Source organism: Tachysurus vachellii, chromosome 13 (assembly GCF_030014155.1).
Source record: "Tachysurus vachellii isolate PV-2020 chromosome 13, HZAU_Pvac_v1, whole genome shotgun sequence".
Lineage (NCBI taxonomy): Eukaryota > Metazoa > Chordata > Actinopteri > Siluriformes > Bagridae > Tachysurus > Tachysurus vachellii.
The window spans coordinates 14776562-14793811 of record NC_083472.1 but is presented as its reverse complement, the minus strand read 5'-3'; the positions used below and the strand labels follow the sequence as shown (position 1 = coordinate 14793811).

At 37.8% G+C, this 17250-nt stretch overlaps 2 protein-coding genes across 11 annotated transcripts in view; one reads left to right on the top strand and one right to left on the bottom strand.

Annotated features, from left to right (window-relative positions):
* The first annotated feature begins 1734 nt into the window (after positions 1 to 1734).
* Positions 1735 to 12933, top strand: LOC132855467 (aryl-hydrocarbon-interacting protein-like 1). 3 transcript variants are annotated; one of them, XM_060884410.1, is made up of 8 exons: positions 1735 to 2149; positions 2837 to 3016; positions 4627 to 4815; positions 4995 to 5171; positions 9569 to 9710; positions 10114 to 10628; positions 10702 to 10846; positions 11688 to 12933. In XM_060884410.1, the coding sequence occupies exons 1-8, from the start codon at positions 2054 to 2056 to the stop codon at positions 11996 to 11998; spliced, it is 1755 nt and encodes a 584-aa protein (XP_060740393.1). In that variant the 5' UTR covers positions 1735 to 2053; the 3' UTR covers positions 11999 to 12933. The 3 variants fall into 3 exon arrangements, with proteins under 3 accessions (XP_060740393.1, XP_060740395.1, XP_060740394.1); XM_060884412.1 differs by lacking the exon at positions 2837 to 3016; XM_060884411.1 differs by lacking the exon at positions 4995 to 5171.
* drp2 (dystrophin related protein 2) overlaps positions 12335 to 17250 on the bottom strand; it is a 148012-nt gene continuing 143096 nt past the window's right edge. For all 8 annotated transcript variants that reach the window (XM_060884403.1, XM_060884405.1, XM_060884402.1 and 5 more), the window contains one exon: positions 12335 to 17045. The gene's annotated coding sequence lies outside the window, so the exon portion shown is untranslated. The remainder of the gene's footprint in view (positions 17046 to 17250) is intronic.

The following is a 17250-nucleotide window of genomic DNA, read 5'->3' as shown; positions in this document are numbered from 1 at the left end:
AAGTGGGAACATAAATGAGTCTATATATTCTGGATTAAATGCTCTATTTTCGCTGTCCACTTTTCTTTTTTTTGGAGAGCTGCATTTGTTCTTTATTCTCCCTTTCTCCGTCTCACTCGTCTGTTTCTCTCCCTTTCTCCGTCTCACTCGTCTCTTTCTCTCCCTTTGTTTTCTACATGTATCGCTATCTTTCTTTCATGTGTAACTGTACTCTAATTCTCTCGTATCTGTCTTGCACTGTTGAGTCGCAGTTTTTACATCAGACATCAATGCACAGACCTGAATGGCTGAGTGGTATCACGTGGTATTAACTCGCAAGCAATTGGTCTGTGCATTTCCACAACCTTTACCGTAAAGATGGAAAAAGCTGCGCCTAGTAAAATAGAAGCGCCCCGGCAAGTTTTAAAGCATAACCTTTTGTTTTGGCCTTAGGTCCGAGTCCGGACCCAGAAGCTGTCCAATAAACAATAAATAGTTGTACCATTTTGATAATGTGGTGAGACACAGTTACAGGGCTGTCACTGTGTCTCACCACATTATCAAAATGGTACAACTATTATTTTGTCCACTAAAGACAGATTCACAAGTAACCTGCCTGATATGTCGTAACTTATTACTATACCCCTAAACACAAATGATATAGATCAGAGGTCACTAACAGGCAGACTGCGATCCGGGTCCGTATTGGACAGCTTCTGGGTCCGGACCCGGACCGTGGTCCGCCTGTTAAGTGTCACACATTGAGAGTGACAGTCACTCATTTCGGTCTTTTGTCATGCTCTCCCGCCACACATCGTATTTCTCACGCAGAAAAACTTTTTGACTGTTTATCATATATTTAATATGCCACAGCGCCCAAAATGTATCTGTCCGAACCGCTGTCTCTATGGAACCGGGCAGGAATCAAGACCCTAAAATGGCTGGGCTTGAGCCGAACTGTTTTAAATGGGAGCAACATTACAAATGATAAAGGACACACACTCTCACACACACACACACACACACATTAATAAATGGAAATTGAACAAATACTTGGTTAAAATGTGGTCAGTGATCCTGGTGAAACACAGTTGTCTTTTTTTTTTTGTGTTTTTTATTTTATTTATTTATTTATTTATTTTTTTTTTGGGGGGGGGGGGGGGGGGGGGGGGTGGGGGGGGGGGGGAAAAACTTGAGAGCCCTGCAGTTAATCTGTTCTCTATGTAGTGTGTACAGTAGGAAGTAATGGTCTGACATCGCATTGAAGTATAATATCTATATCAGTGACATCTGCTCTGTGTGATATAATTAAATCTAAGACAATGAGCTGGTCTAGTGATGTTTTCAGAGTATGGCAAACTGCAATATGAGGACACTGTCCAACGAATGTGAGTGAGCAGGTAAGGAAGGCATTAGGCATTAGTCAGGGGACTACCCTCCACCACCACCAACTAACATTTTAAATATCATTGTTGCATATAATTTTGCTTAGTCTCTATATAACATAAACATCTTATTTTTTATTTCTTTTTTCCTTTCACACAATAATTGTTATTTAAAAAAATGCATTTTATAAGTTTTATTTTCATATATTGTAATTAAACCTTACATTATGTCTGAGAAAATGCTAGATTTATAAAACTAATTACTGTGATTATATCAATAGTTCATATAAACCAAAACTGCTATTTCTATTTTGTAGATCATTTTGTGCTAATCTGAAATCTCAAAGTAAGTAAACACATTTAGGTTTTATAGACTTTGGAGAATTGTTGACTTCTGGAAGGAAATTAAACTCCTGCTTTCTGAGTTAGTATCTTAGTTTATTTTGTTACCCAAGCCTGTACTTGTTCCTGGGGATTACACTTGAGTCTTAGGGGATTATCTAAGACAGATAAAAGTGGCCATCCTTGACTTGCTAATCCTGCCTTCTGTCAGAAAGCAGCCTGTTGTTTCAAGCTGAGAGTGCAGAGGACATAACAGAGGAACATACACTTACTTATTCAGACTTTTTTCTTTTCTCTTCACTTTTTTGAGTGCTTCATGGTCTATTGCATTGAAAAATATATTAAAAATGGACAAAACATATCTATTTATCCATCCTGGAGTCAAAAAAACTATTCTCCATGGTGGGCAGGGACATCTACCTCAATTTCCAAATGGTACTAAGGTAGGATTATTTGATTATTTGATTATTAAAGAACAATAAATGCTTTTTTTCTTGAGACCTCTTGGATGTCTTTGTTTTACAGCTGTCTTGTTCAGTCTCTTGTAGATATATTTCATTGGATGATTTATTTGCTGCTTAGGTTTTATGTATTGGTTAAAAACACTAAAAAAAAGACCTTAGTCCTTAGCCGGTGTATGTAGTTTTTTCTTTTGAGGACTCATGTTTGGAGATGACACCAATCTCCTTCATTTATCACTAAGCCCCATCGTATGTGGGTATGATGTTTCCATCTTTTAAATCAGGGGTGTCAAAACTTATCCGCAAAAGGCCAGATGGGTGCAGATTTTAATTCTAATTAAGCAACTGATCTCCACCTGTTTAATCAACTGATTTTGACTTATAAGTCAATAACTTCAGGTGTGTCTTCTGTCAGTTGGAATGTAAACCTGCACCCACACCAGCCCTTTTGCAGACTCAACACCCCTGCCTTAAATGGAGAGCACATTAATTTGAATAATTTCAGAAGAAGCTTTGCTAAACCAAAAATATTAACTCACAGATTCTGTTTAGTGATTCACACTATTATATTCCACGAGTGTGGGTGGAATATAAGGCTTGAAAACATGTTCCATCTTCTCTCTTAAATTATTGTTTTTCCATTTCTGCCTTTCTTCCTTTCCCTCAAAGCTGGTGTTCTATTTCAAGACACTACTGGACAATTTTGAAAGGACAGTTATTGACGACAGTCGCAAAAATAAGCAGCCAACAGAAATTTTTGTGGGAAAAATGTTCAAGATGGAAGTCTGGGAGGTGCTGTTAACCTCTATGAGGGTTGGCGAGGTGGCAGAGTTTTGGTGTGATGCTAGTGTAAGTGCAGTAGCTTAGAGCAAGCTAATTATTTCGCCATGCCTTTCTACGTGTCAATTTTAATTGGGGCTTGCTAGATTATTAGATATAGCTTGTTTTCTCTCTCTCGCTATATATACATATCATAGATATCTATGCATAGATGTCGCCTTGGGGTCCTAAAATGCGTCAAAACCGCCGTCATCTTTGTACAGGGCTCTTGTACTTTAAATGCATGCACGATGCCAGACTTCTGTGCTGCGTTTGGATGTTCAAACGAACGAAATATAAAAACCAGACAGCAAGGAATTACATTTCACAGGTGAGAATGTGTTTTATGATATTGAATATTAGGAAATTATATTTCTGGTTACGTTGGTTTGTTTTAGACCTTGGTTAATGACCGCAGCTAATCCATGCTAGTTACCCATTAGTTTTTGACAGTTAGGAATACCGACAATGTTTGTAGATTCCAAAGCTCTTAATAAGGTCATGCTTTTTTTGCTTAAAGGTGAAGACCCAACTTTATGTATGTTCTGTAAGAGTCCCTTATCTGTCAAACATATTTTATTAGATTGTCCTGGACTTAACACAAGCAGAATGCTCTTTTATCAAGTTACTTCACTTAAGGACATATTTAATGCCATTATGCCTGAAAAGGGTTTGGAATTTTTTATCTTGTTAATTAAAAATAATGTATAATATGAATAGAATTTTTGCCATGAAAATAGCTTTTGATTGATCACATGGCATTAAATAAAATAATCAGAATCTGAATCTTCGGATAAGCGGTAGAAAATGAGTGAGAGTGAGAGAATCTGAATCTGTTTGTAGATTCCCAAGTCCCAGAGACATCAGTCATGGACAAGTCGCAGGGATACTAAACACTTTTTTTTAAAATAATTAACTCAGCTGACAGTCCTGGAAGGATGTCACCAGTTAGGTTGGCAGTTCAGCCTCAAAGTCAAACTTTGTTGTTTTTTTTGGTTTATGTGACTATACTTATTTAATGTTGCAAAAGTATTGCGGGAAAAGAATAAATAAAAGATTGAACGGTCTTTGGCAAGTCAACTATCTAACTTTCACATTATGTTCCTCTCAAATTTGTGATTTGCTTCCACCTAGAAAATTGCTTTGTGTATCATATTTAATAAACCAATACAATTTAAATGTTTTAATTAACATGTATAGTCACACACATTGTAGCAGTGTTGCATGCAGTAGGCTATAAGGTAAGTAGTGATTGTTCATTTGAAGTTTACTCAAGTGGAAGAATGTAACTAATAAACTTACACCTACTAGCACTATGCATTATATTTTGAAAAAGTAGATTATCTTAATATCACAACCTTAAATTTTCTCTGGACTTAATAATAAATACATGTCTGACCGTTGGAACGAACCAAAAAAAAAAAAACTAGAAAATTGCATTCATGACGATTTATGGTGATTTTATGTCTTTGCCTTCATTGACGCTGATGCATTAAGAGGAGGGGGTCCCCTGTACCAAGATGTTGGCTCAAGTGACGCATTTGTTCCAATGTACTGCCGTATACAAGGCGACATCTAGTGTATATATCTATGTATACATATATAGAATTTTGTTTATTTTTATTTTTTTTTTGGAACAGCACACAGGTCTCTATCCCATTGTTGCCAAAGGGATACGTTTGGCTGCACAGGGCAAAGACCCACTGGAAGGCCAGAAGCACATGTGTGGTGTGGGTAATGTGTTCACCTACCATTCCACAGGCTTTCCTGAGCTCGATGAACTGCTAAGAGAACCACAGCCTTTAATCTTCATCATGGAGCTAATCTCGGTAGGATTACAAACAAACATACAAGGCCAAGCAAAGCAGAATACTAGGCAATCATGTGAAAAACACAGGGGAGAAAAGCTGTTTCCAGCCTTGCACAATCGTATTGTTTATTCATTTACTCCCTACTCTCTCTCTTTTCTCCATTGTCTGTTGCCTCTGCCCTGTTTGTTCATGCTAAGGTAGGTGAGCCATTCTCTTACCTTCATGAGTCTTGGCTCATGGAGAAAGATGAGAAGATGCAGCTTGTGCCCACCCTTCACCATGAAGGCAACACACTTGTCAAGAACAAATGTTACCGTGAAGCATCGGAGAAATTCAAGGAGGCCGTGCTGCTGTTACGCACCATCCAGTCAAGGGTAATGTGAACATGAGATGATAGATGGTATTACCATGTTGTATAAAGTACTTGAAAGTATCGTACTAGAAAAAGACTTTGGTAGATGTGAAAGTTACCTTTTAGAATATTACTCAAATAAAAGTCTTAAAGTATCAGATATATACTGTACTTAAGTATCAAAAGTAATTTTCTGATATTTAATGTACTTAAGTATTTGAAGTAAAAGTAAAAAGTAAAATTTCAGTGATTTTCGGTAGGCATAAGAGCAGGGGCGGTTCTAGGATTTCATCTTTAGGGGTTTAGCCCTCAGTGAGAATTTAAAACAAGAAGTCAAAAGTTATGGTATTATTTAATGGCAAAAGTGGACACCAAAATGTTATGCATGATGTAATGATGCCAGTCTTGAATCAAATCAGTTCACGTATGTGTGCATTCTCTACAAACAGTGTGTCCAATGAATGCAGTCAATAATATTCACAAGACAAAGACCAAATCAATAAAAGTTATTTTTATTTAGTATTGAATGGATTGTTTGCATTAATATTTTGTTTGTGCTATCAACTCTGGTAATAAGAATAGTGAAATTTCACTGCTTTTGGTTGCCGTATTTGCAGCTTTCAGCTTAATCGGAATGGAAAAAGAAAGTAAAGTACAGATACGTGAAATTTCTACTTAAGTACAGTAACAAAGTATTTGTACTCCATTACCTTACAACACTGGGTATTCCCATTGGGAACTTAGCAAAAATATGGATGCCATGCATGTGGCATTACAGGACAGTAAATAATGTCCTTTTGACAACTGCTTATAGTCAAGTGCCAACAAGAGCTCCTGAAAAAAAAATAGGTCAGTGTAATCTCTGAGTTCATTATAGGCTTAACACTAATTTAAAGGGTCACGGACTGTCCACATGGATCCATCCCTAGCAGCAGTGTGCGCCACCAAGCAAGGAGACTCCAACCAGAGGTAGGGCATCAGGAGGGAGCAGGCAGGTACTGAAAAAAAAACACTGGGATCTCAGAACAATGGGAACTCAGGAGTGGCATGTAGCTCAACAGAGGGAGAGAGAGTGAAAAGACAGAAGTAAAAAAAAATATGCTTGTAATCATGGAATGGGTAAAGATGATGTACATTATGTGCAAATTGCAGGCAGGTACTCCAGCAAGATTAGCTATGACAGCATAGCCAATAGGGAGCAGGCAGAAGGTGACAAACATGAGGGCTTGCTGGGACATGAAGCATTCAATCATTCCACATTCAGCAAACTGAGTGACTTGTAAGGTGACAGCATCCCAACAATCCAGTGCAACAAATCATAAAAAACAAAAAAGGTCACTTTCAAGACCATTCAGTTGTTTATAGCTCAGTAATAGTATGTTATAATCAATGCAAAATTTGACTGGGAGCCAGTACAGAATGGATAAGATAAAATTGATTTGTTCATATCAATTTTGGTTCTATTTAGGACTCTGGTTGCTGCATTCTGGACTAAGTGGAGCTTGTTTATGCTCCTACTGGTACATCCAGACAGTAGGGCATTACAGTTATCCAACCTAGTGCTAACAATAGTTACCTCTGAATGTTTCTACATTTTTATTTGGCTCAGGGAATAGATACAGTCTAAATATTGTGAACCTTGGAGGATGACTCATTGCAGCTAGCAGAGGGTTAGATTAGCCTGCTTGTCTGCTCCCTGGCATTGGCTATAGATTGGTGCTGATTAACTAGACTATTATGTTCTGAGACTGTGCTATGCTGCAAATTATGCTGCCAATTATCTTTGAAACCCACTGGGCAATCAGTAGTTCAGCAACCATAACTTGCTGTAAGATACATCGCCATTCGACATTGGGATGGGACCAGAGCATACTAAAACATTGGATATTGCCTATACTACTTTACACACTTCTTCAGCTTTACTCTTATTAACCTGTGACTGACGAAGGCGTATGCCATTAGCTCCTACATGAAAAACTAGCTTTGAGAACCAATGTCCAAGGACCCAGATTACCTGCTATGTCCAGCACCCTTTCTAATTTCACATACTTAAAGGTAGAATCTTCTATAATCATAGCCTTTTCAGGTTTCTCAGTGGCTACTCCACTGATGAACACAAACATAGCAGAGCTGAGTGTTGCTCCAGCTTTAGAATTAGTTTTGGCTTAGCGACCACACTGTCACCTATTTGCCCAGCTCTGAGGATGAAGGGTTATTAACTCTGCCTAAGGCAATCAGATATGCCCCAGAAGACACTACACTAGTCTGCATCAGGATACACATCTCAATAGCTAAAATATTCTCTGTCAGAGAGCTATAAATTAGAATACACTTCTTAGCGAAATTAAAACTAACTCTAATGATGGAGGAGGAATAACTAATCATCTTTCAGCTCACACAATGGACAAGATAAATGTTTGCTTTTCTTAATTAACCCTTAATTAACCCACAATTAATCCTTGATTGAATATAAGTTGGATTTTAGGAATATCTTTCAAATCCTTTGAACTGCTTCAAATACACATACACCAGAATGTCCCCACATATTGTGGATATGATGGCATTGATATTGTCTAAACTTTTGGTTCTTGTAATGACTCAGGCTTCTGCATTCTGGACAAAATGCAACTTGTTTAAGTACCTACTGGAACTGGCTGACTTAGGAATATTAACTACACAATCTTTAAACAAGATACCGAGGTTAATAACAGTCCAAGACTGTTACAGCTAAGCCAGTTACGATAGCCAGCTTGATTGCATGCTTATTTATATGTAGGGACCGAGAAAAGCATAGCCTATTTCATGACTAAGACACATTTAAAATGAGGTGATCTGGGATAATTTCAGTCTGGCTGATTCATCAATTATTTAAAAGGTTTATAAAATGCAATGCAAAGTAATGCTATTCTGTTAATTATAAGACAGATTAAGATTCATAATACAATTTCAGATTTTCATTCAAGCAAAGAACAATCACTGGTCACACTTTGTTTAGAAAATCAGTGAGCCATTTTTGAGTTGAGCTAGCTTCTATCAGTGAGCTAAAAAAATCCCATCACCAATAGTGGCTGCATTGAGTGGATCCTGTTATTTTTTTAGTGGCTCCTACACAAAGATTAGACTATAGGTTCTTATAAGTTCTTACAGACATCAGAATATCCATTAAAGTATATGACAATTATTGCTTCTTCTACTGAAACAACTAGATTCAACAGAAAGCCTACAGATTACTGTAGGAATTTAGAGTTTTAATTTAGAATTTAAAAAATTTAGAATTTTTTCTTTTTTTTAAAGCTGCATCAGTTTTGGTAATAAAAGCACTTTGCATTATCATGCTGAACTAGCCACTGATTAAACTGTATCCATAACAGGATCCATATGGTCAGCAATAGTCAGATAGTCAGTGTGCATAGAAAACATTCCCCGCACTATTACACCAGCTCCAAAAGCCTGGACTGTTGACACAAGGCATATTTGGATCTTTGTGTTGGCACCAAATTCTGACTTCAAGAAACACCAGCCCAGGCTACATTATTCCAGACTTCACCTGTCCAGTTTTGGTGAGCCTGTGCCCCCTAGAGCCTCAGCTTTATGTTCTTGGGTGACAGTAGAGGAACTCTGTTGTGGTCTTTTCCCTTAAGGATTAATCTGCCTTAAGGATTCAAGTGAAATATTTTGAAATGCTTTTTTGCGCACCACAATTTTACATAGTAATTATCTGAGGTTCTGTAGCCTTACTGTCAGCTTGAACCAGTCTCCATGATATCTGTCATAAAAAGGCGATGCTATCAGCAGAACAGCTGCTCACTGAATGTTTTTTGTAGTACCATTCTGTGTAAACTCTGGAGACTGCAAAAATCACAGGAGATCAGCAGTTATATAAATACTCAAACCACCCTTTCTGGCACCAACAATCATGCCATAGACAAAATCACTGAGATTAAATTTTTCCACTGTTTTGATGGTTGATGTGAACATTCCTTCAAATAAATGGTGCTGTGATTATAAATTGTGATCTAATTTTGTGCTAATTAAGTTTTATTCTAAGGTCTGGTGCCTGGTCCCAGGTTTGGATTGTCACTGATTTATTTTTCTAAATATGACTTTTATTTACAATGGTTTACAATAATGTAAATCATTAGTACCTAAATTAAGCTTGTGCTATTTAATTTATTGACCTTTGTGATTTCATTTTTGCAATTCACTTTCAATGTTCTACTTTTTAATATGTGCCAGCACCAATAAAAAAATAATAAAAATATTATGACAGTTACTGAGGTCATGCCAGCTAATATGAGCCACCACAGGTTAGCAGGAGATTTGAGAAAAATGTTGAGGTCGTATAAATTTGGATATCCCTCCTCCATGACGTATCTCAACCTAGTGACTGCTGATGAAGATATTTGGTGCTCTTTGCAGGAGATGCCAGGAGATGAGGACTATATTAAACTGAGCAATCTTATTATGCCTCTGGTTCTCAATTACTGCCAGTGCATGCTAGAGCTTGAGGAATACTATGAAGTAATAGAGCATACCACAGAACTTATTGAGAAGCATAAAGGTAAGACTTCAATCTAAAAGCATAAAAGCTTTGGTACAAAAACACTAGCACTCCTTGGCAGGATCTTTACTAGGCTCCTAAGTACATTAAAGCATAATTTAAAGATTACAATGTTTGCGTGTATGTACTCTTTGTTGGGATAAAGTGACATATATAGGAATAGGCCCTGAGGTATAATTACTTTATGACTTATCAGACTCATATCTATAATGCTTAACTGCAGCAGTGATTTGTGGAACCATGGTGCACACACAATGCTGGCTAAAAGTGTAGTGCAGTATAATTACAGTATAAAAATTGGACTATTCATTTTTCTTTTGTAAAAACGTCAAGAGGTATAGGGCAAGATTAAAATATGTTTAAAATCTACTGTACATGCCTTTATTTCTGTTCTGCTTAACAGACAGTGTAAAGGCTTACTATAAGCGAGCCAAAGCTTATGCTGCTGTCTGGAGTGAGAAGGAGGCTAAACGGGACTTCCTGATGGTGGCCAAATTGGACATGACACTGGTTAGGCTAGTTCAGAAAGAACTGAAGCTTCTCTCAGAAACAATAAAGGAAAAATACTGTGAGGACAAAGAGAAATACTGGAACATATTTGAGAAGAAAATCAGTGATGACGATGAGAAGATGACTCAAGAAAAAAAAAAAAAAGGATGTGCAGCAAAGCAAGATGAAAACTTGCATTTTTTTCAGCCAATGGTCCAAGAGGAGCAGGAACATGAGACAAAATGCGAAGAGACGAAAGTCGATCAGCAAACTGCTGCTCCAGTTGCAGGCATGGATCGGCAGCAGTTGTTACGACTGATTATGCTGCTCCAGGATGAAGGGAGTTTCTACATTAAAAAGCAGAATTTCACTGATGCCATGGTTAAATTTAGAAATGCCCTGGAGTATGTAGACTATCTTCAAACCAAGGTAAGTATGGTAGGTAAGGTAGGTAAGAGTATATTGCAAAAATATTTAACTATCTCTAACTGTTTGTATGTAGGAGATAGACTATAAAGGAGAGGACTGGGAGTCTCTGGAGAAAGTGCGTCTACCACTCACCCTTAACCTGAGCCAATGCCTGTTTGAACTTGGGGAATACCAAGAGGTGGTCAAACTCAATACCCAACTACTAAAAAATCACAGAGGTGAATTTCACACTCTGCCAAATTGGAGAGAAGAATCCCCACACACTACTTGCTAGCTCATGTTCTTTCTATCCTCTTACTTTATTTGTATAGCACATTTAACAATGGATATTGTGATAAAAACACAGTCTCAACTTATTCCCAGAAGGAACTTTTAAACTTGCATGCTAACAGCACATGGAGAATAGCAAAATGAATGAATTAGGAATATTTCCATGCTGGCAAGTTGACCATAACCACCTTGTTACTGGAACTGAACTGAACTGTCACTGGGGCATTCTGTTCTAAAATGAGCTTGACTGTCAATTCAGGGGTCAAAATATCTGGTTTCTTATAGCATGAGTGACATATCTCAACAGAACACCCGGTTTTAGAACAGTGGGGAAGAGGCATATTTGCACATAATTGCACTGTCTATGACAGTGACATATTGACACTACTGACATAGTGCTGAATATTATAAGGAAGATGTAAGCCCCACCTCTGTGATGCACAAGTGACATCCAATTCTGTCTGTTTTAATGCAATAATTCTTCAGAAGGACAGTGTGAAGGGGCATGTTACATATTGAGATATCTCACTGATACTTTCAGAGAACCAGGGTTATAATGTTAATTATTTAATAATAGTTAATTATTCGATTTATTAGTTATTAATAACAACCTCTAACATCTTACCTTTATGTTTCATCAATTATCTTCTATTCCAGGAAGTTTCAAGCATTATTAAAAAGCCCAATATAATGAGTTGAACATTTTGGCTGAAATATTTATTTAATGTGAATAAAATGTTCTCCCTCCCTCTTTTACTTTGTCTATTCCTCTCTCTGTTCCTATTAAAGATAATATAAAAGCCATCTATCAACGTGCTCATGCCTATTCTGCCTTGTGCGATAAAGACAAAGCAAGACAGGATTTCTTCAGGGCAGAACATCTTGAACTCAAGCTCAAACCCATTGTCAAGCAGGACCTGAAGAAACTATGTGAGAATCTCCAGGCAAAACATTTAAGTGAGAGCAAGAACTACTGGGTCAGCAGCCAAGAGAAGTGGGAACAGAAAGAACAGACCAATAGAGGCAACAGGAAGGAGCTGAAATTGGCAGACAAGAGAAAAGCCACTAGAGAGAGCTATGAAGAAGGAAAAGAAAGTTAGGCATCTTTAGTGAAGAGGAGATTTCAGACAGCCAAGCAGGCAATGAAGATGATGATATAAAATCAGCCAGAAGAGGAGAACAGAACAAGACCGAATACAATTAGTAAGATCAAGGACTCTCGTTGGACACAATGATTATTCTGAATTTGGTGAGACCAAGAACAGTAGACAATACAAAAAGAATGCAAAGAGAAACAATATCAAAAAACTGTCCAAAAAATATGCATCCTCTACAGACAAAGTGTAATCTGTAAAACCTGTGTCCAAAAATTCTAAACACAAACCTAAAAGAAAAACATATTTTCTCAGTTATATAAGAAGACACAGAAGACATGGTATAAAAATACAAATTTATTTCTCTGTATACAATAAGTAGAAAGCAGCTAGTCATTTCTTAAACGCTTTTCAGTATTGTATAAATTAATGTGAGTGGGAACTGGGTAGAGAATATTATGCAATAATAAAGTAATCAAAAATTAATAGTGATAAATGTATATTGGGGTAAAAACAATGGAATGTTTGATCAAGTTAACATATCTGCATGAGACAACATTGGATTGATACAGTCAAATTAAGCAAACATCTATTTTCAGGGCAAAAAAAAAAAAACAATCTGTTTGCAGACCTGCAGATATTTTTTCCAACAAAAATCATGTTCATTAGTAAATATACCAGAGGTTTCATATATGAAATCAAATTAAATAAGTACAATTGGAAGAAATATGAACTTAAGCAAAAACCATACTGAATATGCTAGACAGAAAGATCTGCTGTAAATGCATAGCAAGATTATGATGTTAAGGATTTTCTCCATCTGTGAGTGCATGATGGTCCTTGTGCCAGTATGCTTCAGGGTATGAAATGACTTATGGATTTTAAACATTCATTCATGTTTTTCCTGAATATTTCATGTTTTATGAATAAAGAAACAAGAAGTTGTGTTTATGTTTTCATTTTTAATCTTTTAGTGTTCTTAATGTGATAATCACGTAATCATATGCAACAGATTTTAATATAAAAGCCATGCCAGCTAAGCAGTTACCAGTGGTTTGGGCAGGGATAACAACACACTTTATAACTTCTCATTTGCCCTCTTTTTCTTTTGTCAACACTATATGCATCTCCTTTACAATGAATGAGAGTGTAACCAGCAATAGCAGGTCTTATAGGACAGCTCCCTAGCAACTTTAACACAAATAATAATCTACTGTCAAATGCAAAAATTCATGCTTTTTTTTTTTTGAACTGGCTTGTTCAAGGTTGAATAGGATTTAAAGTTATATACATACACTGAAAACCATGAGGGATTTTTATCCAAGGAAAGGTAAAGATATAGGCACTGCATCTTAACATCATGACTTCAGAGATCATCATATCTCTTCTTCTGTCTGTCTATCTTCTGTCTGTCTGTTCCTTCCATCTCTCTTAATTTCGGTCTCTCTTTTTATAATGTTCTTGTAGAGCAGTTTAGTTAGGTGGTCAGACTTTGTGAAAGTGAAAGATGTTTCTTTCACTTTCACAAAGTCTGACCACCTAACTAAACTGCTCTTATGACAAATGGGATCTATAATGTCCTTATGCATAATGTAAAAGCATCTGGTATCAATCACCTTCTTTTTCATGCTAAACTATTATTTACCTAAACATATCAAAATTTAAAATAAAATGTAAATATTTCTCTGATTTAACATATGGGCAAAGAACCAAAATGCAAATAGTCAAATATATGTTCAAATAACTTTCAAGCTTATAAGACCTGTATGATTAATTCACATTTAAATTGAAAATTTCACAGCTGTCTTAATTAATAGACTGTATCCTAGAAACTGTATGAACTGTTGGATGACATGCAGCTTGGAGAGAGTCACTTCAATCCACAATAATTTTCATTTTGAAACTTGCAAACTTGGTAGAGAGACATTTACAATATCAATCTAAATTTAAATAGCTCTGTTTACAAAAACCACAGACAATTCCATTGCCATCACCTTCCATCTAGCCCTTACCCATGTGGACAAAAGGGACACATACATACAAATGCTGTTCAGCATTCAAGACAATCCTTCCTCAGCTCCTGAAAAACTGACCCTGCTGGGCCTGAACACCTCCCTCTGCAATTGGATCCTGGACTTCTTAACAGGGAGACCACAGACAGGAGGTCAGGGTTAGGGTGGTGGAGTATAGGTGCTGTGGTAAATCTCTGTCAGTTGAATGCTTCTTGAGTTGAATGCTTCTTGCTATCCATGTTAGTCTACAGCGTTTCCCATGTAAGAGTTGTGAGGGGGCTTTATGCTGGAGGAGTAGGCCACTCGGTGACTGCACAAACCTTGTTTGAGTCCATCTCTACTCCTTGGTGGTTTATCACATAAAACCAGGAATAGCCTTCTCCTTGCTGAATACCATCAGCTATGTTGTGATTTTTCCTGGGGATGATGGCAGAGTGGTTAGGGGGTTTCTACAGAGCATGAAAGAATGAGTCTTGCCTTTAGACAGTGCTGTTGACAGAATGACTACTAAATTTGAGTTCCTTATCTCTCCAGGACAAATTGTGTGTCATGCATGTGTTTAACCAAGGAAATCCAAGAATGATGTGATTGGTGGCTGAAGATATAACATAAAACATGATCTCTTTGCAGTGGAAAGACCTGGAGTATAATTGGAGCAATTTGGTGTGTGATGTAGCTGCTCCCTATGCGTTGGTCATCTACCCCCCATGATCCTCAGGGGCAGGACATATGGCACAGTGGGTAGGAAAAGTTCCTCCACGAGGCATTGTTGAATGAGGTTCATGACAGTCCCCGAGTCAATCAGTGCTAAGAGATGATGGACCATATTTGCATAGTGTACCTGAACTGTAACTAGAAGACTAGAAGTATTAGGGAGAGGGCTCAGGGTGTTGGCATGGAGGACATGTTCTGATTGCCTACAGTAGTAACAGAGCTGCTGCTGGTGCAGGCGCTATTCAGTGGACACTTTGGCCTTTCTTTAGTTTCATGGATTCTGACAGGTCACCAGCTGAGCTCCCGCAATTCCTATCCTGGCTGGAGAGGTGACGAGTAGGACGGTAAGGGTGCTGTTTGTGTAGTGAATTGTCCAGGTGGATGGCAGTGGTGATATACTAAGAGAGGGTTTGTCCTCCTTACAAGTCATCTCTGATTGCAACGTGGATCTGAGACCCTCCCAGAAGATTGCACTTAGTGCCACCTTGTTCCACAGACTTTGAGTTGCCAGTATCCATGATTTAATGGCATAATTCATTGTGCTGTCTTTCTCCTGATGTAGTCTCAGAAGTTGTTTTAAGATGTCCCTTCCCCACAGGACATTCGAACACCCTCTCTGATTTGCGCGAAGAAAATCAGATCCCTCTGGCATAGGAAGCTGTCTCATCGTTTGGCAGAGCCATTATTCACCTCTGCCATATTTGCTGATTCAGATCATTGGGTAGGGAAGTCACGTGCGGATTGTAGGGCCTGCATCAGGTGAGCGGCCTGAAGCACAATGAGCTGTTTCGCGTTTGTAGCCAGAGTTTCCCCTGATGTGCAGTGGTCACCTGAAGCTGTGACAAATCTGCTGGATTCATGGGTGGCAAGGTATTTTGTTAAAGAACATGAAGGTGGTGAATCCGTAAGCATATTTACTAGCAAACAGCCCAATACACAAGAGCAAAGGCAGGGTCGAAACAGGCAGAATAGTCAAGAAAAACAGATAAGCAATCAGCAGGGCAAAATAATCCAAATCACAATCCAATGAGCAAGAAATGTGGGGAAAAATGGCAAGGTCATACATGGTGAAAATCAAAGTAAAAATCAATAAGGCTTGGTTCACAGAATGAGACACTGGCAATACTTCATGTTGTGAGGATGTCCATCAAACCGGAAGTGAACTGCATGAACCGGAAGTGCTCCACATTCTGGCAAGGGTTCCCTCCAGTGCCCAGAAGGGGTGTGGCAGGTGGTGTTCTAACAATTGACTTGGCAAATGGATAGTAAACCCCTTGTTTTTCCTCATTATCAAGATTGCCCCATCAGCACAGCAGGCCACAATATTCTCATTAGATAGATTGTTGGATTCAAAGTAGGTGTCGATCACTGTTAATATGTCAAAGCAAATATTAGTGGTGTTCATTTTAGTTGACAGAGTAGCCTGTTTCAAAACACTCTCATTAATTGTAGATGAACAAAGAGCACAGACATGCCTACCAGAGATGTCTTACCCACCTGGGTAATGGTGAATCAGATTGTGTCTTTGACAGGGTTTTTTTTTTTTTAAGAAGCATTATCTTTATCTACCACCTGGGGGCCACACAGCTGCCTCAAAAATTTTCATCCACATTGTTCTTTGGTGACATGGATCTTTAAATTTTTGATTTCATAAGCACTCTTTATTAGTGCCACCCTAGGTTGGGAACCACTGTTCTATGCCACCCTTAATCTGCAGGGCACAGCCAAGGGATGTCATTTTTCAAGCAAAACACACAACAGTTATTAAAATCACCCTCACAGATTAACCTTTCCCTTTGCCCAGAAAGCCAATGTGAGCTGTGCCATGGCTGTTTATACCCTTACTGATATGTTTGTATGACAGACACAGACAGACAGAGAGTGATGAAGGGAGAGAAATGGGTGTATGTAATAACAGAGTGAGTATGAAAGAGAGACAAATAAAAGCAAAAATATTAACCAATTAATAAAAGCAAACACAAATTTGCTTTGTCTTAAAAACAAAAGACAAAGCACTAGCTACAGAAATATAGGCCTTACTTCTCTATGTGTTATTGTGTGGTGAGGTCATTGTTCTGTACTACATCAAGACAAATACACACTAGCCGCTTCTATAAGTAGCCACAGGGTTACCACAGTGTACTGATCAAGCATTAGCCTACGGCACCACAAGACATTAGTGAATCACTCAGAAATGTCCTAGCTTTCTCCGGTGAGCTTCTCTTAGAGATCAGAAAAAGTGTCCTTCAAATCCCCTGAGTCAACCTTTACGTTTTCACCTTTGCATATTCTGGACCCAATCCAGATTTAACTGAGAAATGTGGAATCTGTGAAGTACGTCAGAAAGAAAGAATAAAGGGTAAAACAAATACATACCAAGCAACATCTTTAAACTGCTAACAACTATTTATATTTCTATAAAACTTTACCTTTTATTCAATTTGTTCAAATAGGTGTTTAAATGAGTATTCTAAATTTGTCATTGTTTGTTTATTGTTATTACCAAAGCAAACAATACCACAAACAATACCA